Source organism: Herpailurus yagouaroundi, unplaced genomic scaffold (assembly GCF_014898765.1).
Source record: "Herpailurus yagouaroundi ecotype Mexico unplaced genomic scaffold, PumYag 162, whole genome shotgun sequence".
Classification (NCBI taxonomy): Eukaryota; Metazoa; Chordata; class Mammalia; order Carnivora; family Felidae; genus Herpailurus; species Herpailurus yagouaroundi.
The window spans coordinates 74,081,026-74,087,752 of record NW_024412403.1 but is presented as its reverse complement, the minus strand read 5'-3'; the positions used below and the strand labels follow the sequence as shown (position 1 = coordinate 74,087,752).

At 35.4% G+C, this 6,727-nt stretch overlaps 1 protein-coding gene across 9 annotated transcripts in view; it reads right to left on the bottom strand.

Annotated features, from left to right (window-relative positions):
- The window catches only part of ACAP2 (ArfGAP with coiled-coil, ankyrin repeat and PH domains 2), a 151,849-nt gene that overhangs the window by 52,968 nt on the left and 92,154 nt on the right, over window positions 1-6,727 (bottom strand). For all 9 annotated transcript variants that reach the window (XM_040484928.1, XM_040484924.1, XM_040484926.1 and 6 more), the window contains 2 exons: window positions 5,881-6,064; window positions 1,813-1,857 (listed from right to left, as the gene is read on the bottom strand). In XM_040484928.1, coding sequence (XP_040340862.1) covers window positions 1,813-1,857; window positions 5,881-6,064 — 229 coding nt within the window. The remainder of the gene's footprint in view (window positions 1-1,812; window positions 1,858-5,880; window positions 6,065-6,727) is intronic.

Here is a 6,727-nt window from a genome sequence, read left to right as displayed (position 1 = left end):
AGAGAGAGAGAGAGAGAGAGAGAGAGAGAGAGAGAGAGAGAGAGAGAATCTTAAGCAGACTCCACACTCAGCATGGAGGGCTCGATCCCAAGACCCTGGGATCATGACCTGAGCCAAAATCAAGAGTCGAACACTCAACTGACTGAGCCACCCTGGAGCCCTTATGGTTACTTTCTCATTACAGCATACAGTTAAGTAATTACAACACAGACCACATGGCCCACAAGACCTAACATAGTCACTACCTGGCCCTTCACAAAAAAAGGTTGCCTACCCCTAATATATCCACATGGTAGAATTCTATTTCGCCACAAAAGTCATCGTCAAATAAAAAATATTTAATGACACCTGATGACTTTAGTGTTACTATTGAGAAAAGAAAGTTAGAAAACATATGTAGCAATGATTCTTATTTTGTTTAAAAAAAAAATTAAAAGCCATTTTGGGGACGCCTAGGTGGCTCAGCCAGTTGAGCATCCGACTTCAGCTCAGGTCATGGTCTCCCAGTTCGTGAGTTCAAGCCCCGCATCAGGATCTATGTTAACAGTTCAGAGCCTGGAGTCTGCTTCAGATTCTGTATATCTCTCTCTCTCCCACTCCCCTGCTCATGCTCTGCCTCTCTCTGTCTCTCAAAAATAAGTAAATGTTGGGGCGCCTGGGTGGCTCAGTCGGTTAAGCGGCCGACTTCGGCTCAGGTGATGATCTCACGGTCCGTGAGTTCGAGCCCTGCATCAGGCTCTGTGCTGACAGCTCAGAGCCTGGAGCCTGTTTTGGATTCTGTGTCTCCCTCTCTCTGACCCTCCCCCGTTCATGCTCTGTCTCTCTCTGTCTCAAAAATAAATAAACGTTAAAAAAAAAAAATTAAGAAAAAAACAAGTAAATGTTTAAAAAAAATTTTTTTAAATTAAAAGCCATTTTAGAATACACATATACACATTCACATACATACATGCACACAGAAAGAGAGGAAAAAAGATACAGATATATGCCAAGATAATAACAGTGGTTCTCCCTTGGTAGTAAGATTTATAAGTATTTTAATTCTTTTCTTCATACATTTCAGTTTTCAATTTTCTACAATTAACATACATTACTCTCAGTCTGGAAAAGGAAGTGGAAGTAAAGAGCAAGTACAATGTACTTACCTGTAAGCACTATCATAAATATAGAATTTAGGAAAAAGCTTGGTGGGGACAAGGATCAAAGCAATTTAAGTATACCCTTTCAGGGGAAAAGAAAAATAAAACACTTCAGTGAACAAAGAGAGGAAAAATTATTTCTAAGATTCTCGAAATATGAAAAAGTTCAATGCCATACCACTACCACCCCCTGCCCACTTCCTTGATAACTTTAAGACCAAAAATGGTCACATAAAAAAAAAAATCACTTTCTCTATGGGTATAGTGGCTCAGGGAAAAAAATTATTCTCAAATTTCATCTCATTTATTTTCCAACTGCACTCCAAAGAACAAACCAAAAGGCTGATACATCATCAATAATCCTAAGGAAAAATTCTCTAAATGATACTATTTATGCATGCCCTGAATCTGAAATATTTAAACATCTATGCTAAGGAGCTCGCAGTGTGTTAATAGAGGAGATACACATAAATAACTATAACGTGAAGGAGACAAAAAAGTGGTTAAGTGGCATATGAGAAATACAAAAAGATCTGTAAAGATTAATTATGAACCTGGAATAAATATATTTACATATATATACACACAAACTTATGATGCTGCTTAAATGCTTACATATGTGCATTCAGATCATACCAAAATATTTAAAATATCATTTCAATAAATATCTTACCGATTTTAGGATTTCTGATCTTCGTTTTGATTGAAGGACATTAATCTGAGGGAAAATACAGTTGGTTAATCACCCAGTTTTTACTTTAAAAACTAATCTACAGTGCAATATTGTAAAATTTGCTTATTCTGAAGTTTAATACTTTTCCAGAAAAGTAAATAAAAACAAAGTTCAAGGTTTTTACCCTTTGACCTGCGTTTTGCAAAAACAGTTAAGACAAACATACCAATGAAACTGTCATCCATTTCAGTTCAAAGAAAAACTGGTCATGCTTAAGCCATAAATACTGTAATGATAAAACTATCACTTTGACAGACCTTTGAATTTCTCAGAATTCCATCTTTTCCCCGTCCTCCTCATCTAACTGTCCATCCAGACCCTTCAACATGTATCTGCAATACAAATCCTCACTACTTTTACCACCACTACCAACCATCATCCTATCTTTTCTAGACTGTTGCAATGGCCTATGAACTAGTGTCTCTATACTTGAGTCTCTACGATCCATTCTCCACACAGCAAGCAGAGTGATCTTTTCAAAATATAGATAAGATTATGCTATGTGCAACGTAAACCTTCCAACTTCCTTCTATCACCTACGTGGCCCTTTGTGATGATTGCCTCTCTAACCTAGCTTTCTACTACTTTCCCCTTTCTGTGCTCCAACTACAGTCCAAAACTACTTCCATCTCAACACCTTCAAACTAGCTGCTCTGTCTTCATGTCATGATTTTCTGCCCAGACACAAGGATACCTCTTACTAATCAGGCCCCAGCTTAAATATTATCTCCTCAAAAACGTCCAAGGTAGGCCCTATATACTAGAGTTGGTATACTCTCTAGTATACCAACCTATTTATTTTCTTCACAGCATTCATAACTACCTTATATTTTCTTATTTACCTATGTCTTACTCCCAGCTGCATTCCCCAAGTAGTACGTAGTGAGGACTCAATAAATATTTGCTAAATAAATTAATGGACCTTAAATATTTTAAGTAGACTAAACTTACTAAAAGACCAGTAAATTATGAAAGTTACCTTTGTAGTATCTCTCCCAACTCCAGAAAATTCTTAACAAGTATTTTATTTTTATCTGTTACATATCAGCTTAATGAAATTAAATGTTTATACAAAAAAAGAATCATTCATTTTTTTCTATTATTGTCAAAAGATTTACAGAATATCTTCCTTTTTAATATGTTCTTCTGCCTATTGTCTTACAAGATAATTTTAAAGCACTGATCGCAAAACAAAACCACACCAAGAAAAATCCAAATAACTACACTTAACTAACCACTAATTTCCTTTGTATGTGTTTCAAGGCCCATTCAGCTTTGAGAACTAAAATATTAACTTTCAAATGCTCTAAATAAAAGCAGGGGCTGCAGATAACCTATTATTCAAACTTTGAAAAATACCAAACAAAAGTGCCTCTCTTCTATGTTTTTTTTTCTGTTTGGCAACAAAAAACAGCATTTACTTGAAAAAAAAGTAAAATCATGTATTTAAGGAAGCTAAAGCATGACAAACTTTATAAATTTGGATATTTATTACTTACTATGCCCTAAAATCGCCACTTAGGCCATATAATTAAATGACACAACAGTTCTCATAAGAAAAATCAAATAATGCAATAGCTATAGAGGAAGCAGGGGTCCTAATGTGAAACTATTTGGATGAACACCACAGAAAATGGAAAATTTATTTTCCAACCACTGGACTAGAGGGAAGGAACACAACCTAGGAATAAAAGACACAGAAATAAATAATTACAATAAATGCAAGTAAGTGCTCTAACAGCAATGTGCATGACAATATTATGGCAGCACAGTGGAAGCAGAGGCAAGAATGATTCATTTTGCCTGGACAGGTTTGAGTAACTGACCACAGAACAGAGAATAAACTAGTAATGGAGCACGTAAAAGCAATGCAAGCAAGACCAGTTTTATGAGAACATCTTAATAGTCTAGATAAGAAATAATAAAGTGCTACAGCAAGGGTCAGAAAGAACAGACTTTAGAGATTCACAGAACTTTATAAGGCAGTTTTGGCTGTTAGGTATAGCAGCTGAGAATGAGAATATCTGGTGTAACAACTCTCCACAGGAACTTCTAGGATTGAGCAAAAGGGTGTCGCCATTCAAGTTAGGTAAGGGCAAAAAGACGCCACCCGGAAGAAGACAGTTTTCAGTTGTGAATACAAAAAGAAAGAGGGGCGTCTGAGAAAAATAAATTTTGTCATGTGTACTTAGTGGTAATTCAAGCAAAGAGCATGAGATTGTCAGGAAAATCAAAAGGTCAGAAAAGAACAGAACCAAAGATGTAAACCTGAAAAAGAGGTTGAAAAGGTAGGCAAAGGAGAGAAGCTCAACATGGAAACTGAAAAGCAACCGAAGCCGGGAAGATGACCTAAAGTTATTTGAAATAAATTAAGACAAAAGTATATTTCAAGAAAGAGTGTGGTCTACCATTTCAGTGAAACGCGAGAGTCAAGTTGGTTAAAAATTAAATTCTATCTAATGAGTAAGACCTTAGCATGAACCATTTCAGTGGAATCGGATAGGAAGACAGTATTCGTATTACTGCAGAAGTGGGGTGAATGTGAGGTAGGTAATGGGAAATAGGAAATTACAGACCATGCCATTCTAGAGACTTTCATTAATAAACGGAATTCACTTCAGTTTTTAAAATGTAACTTCCCACTTACTGAATAGAAATTTTTTAAAAATCTTAGTCTTTTTCTACTGTTTTGCAAAGTTATCTAAGGAGGGTTTTTTTAATGTTTTACTTTGAAAGAGTGTAAGTGCAAGGGGGGGAAGAGGAGGGGTAGAGAGAAAGAGGGACAGATGATCTAAAGCGGGCTCCGTGCTGACATCAGAAAGCTGGATGTAAGGCTTGAAACCACGAATGGAGAGATCATGACCTGAGCTGAAGTCGGACACTCAACTGACCGGGCCACCTAGGCACCCCATCTAAGTAGTTTTTAGGCACTAATTTGTATATGGTTACTTATGTATGTTTTTAAAGAAATGCCCTGTGATCACTATGAAGTCAACAATCTCTGAGGACTCTATTGCTGTTTTGTAAAAGGAGATTTAGACAAAATAAGCTTTAGAGCTTTCAACTCATGATACATGGGAAAATATCAAGTACATGTGAAACAATGTGTATGTGCCTTCACTTTTCACATCTCTTGAATCCCTTTGGAGACCTATCAAATCCAAATAGATTTCAATTATACATAAGACCAGAAGATCACCAGGCAACTTACCAAACACTGATCTCTAGTTTTAAAAAACACCACATTTTGGGGGTGCCTGGGTGGCTCAGTCGGTTGAGCATCTGACTTCGGCTCAGGTCATGATCTCACAGCTCGTGAGTCCGAGCCCCGCGTCGGGCTTTGTGCTGACAGCTCGGAGCCTGGAACCTGTTTCAGATTCTGTCTCCCTCTCTCTCTGCCCCTAACCCACTCACATTCTGTCTCTGTCTCTCTCAAAAATAAATAACCATTAAAAAAATTTTTTAAACACCATATTTTTTCTCATATTTACATTATGGTAAATATGAGAACAGTGTTTCTAGAAATATTTTTCATTTGGCAACATAGTAAGCCTTAGTACTTCTAGGAGTCTACTCTAAAGAAATAATCAGAAATGTGGCAAAAGATTTATATACAAAGATGTTATTATTATTTATAATTATTGAAAGCTACATTTTTACTATTTCCAGTAAAAACTGGCAACACTATATCTGATCATCAGATACTAACGAAATTGACACAGTAATTCCACAGAATAAAATATAGCAATTAAAAATGCTTTTTACAACATTTAAAAATGAGAGAAGTATCATGTTAAGTGAAAAGGTGAAGAAATCCAAACCAAAGGTGTACACATGTACACACATAAATATATGCACAGAGATATACAGACAAGTGAAAAGTTTTCACAAAAGATCATGGTTTGATTTTAAACTCAAAGAAACATTATTAATTGTTCTTTCAATGCCATCATTCAAAAGTAAGGACGTGTTTAGTAAGCGTTTTTTGAAAACACATAATAAATATACCTGAAGTACGTAGTCGAGGGCTATATGTCGAAAACATTTTCTTGTTGCTGTCAAAATGTTTGTGGCTTCCTCAACTTCGTGCTGTTTGTTTCTTTGTACTTGAGCATTTTTTACTAATGCATTTTCTTTTTCTTCACTGACTTTTTCAAATTGCTTCTTGGCATCTTTGAATTTTCTAAGATCTCTAAAAAATAAAAATAGTGAAACTTTCATAAATCCAATTATGGGTGGTCTGCAAACCACTTTAAGAAATATCATTCATTTCTTGTTGAGGGAAATTACTGGGTCAAGGGCATGAATATATTCTTAAAACACACACTGATACAATCCTTTGTAAAACAACTGTGTACCCGTAAAGAGTAAGTTTCCATTCAGTATTCCAAAAATCCAAAACCCTTGATTAATGATCTTAGATAAATACATGATATCCCTTCATTTTTTTCTACCAGAGAACTAGGCAAAATGACTTGAAGACAAATAATTTAAAAAATGATAATAAAGCCATAAATTTTCATGTATACATTCTATAAGGACATTCTGAACATTAATCTATTATTTGCAAAGAATCTGTAAGACGTCACTAACGAAACAATAAATTCCAACCTGCTAAATGGCAGTGCACTATGTTCATGAGAGCTGCCACTATCTGCAGCTTATAACATGTGCCATTTATCCTGAATACTATATCGTAACCAACGTTATCTGTAATTTTATATATTCTCAGTCAGGAATTAAAAGAGAAAAACTGATTAATGTGGGAAAGGAAAATGTTCCTATCTAGAAAATTTGGATGTCTTCTATTTCTAGTTTCATTTTATTTCACATATAGAACGGGATGAATGTGACA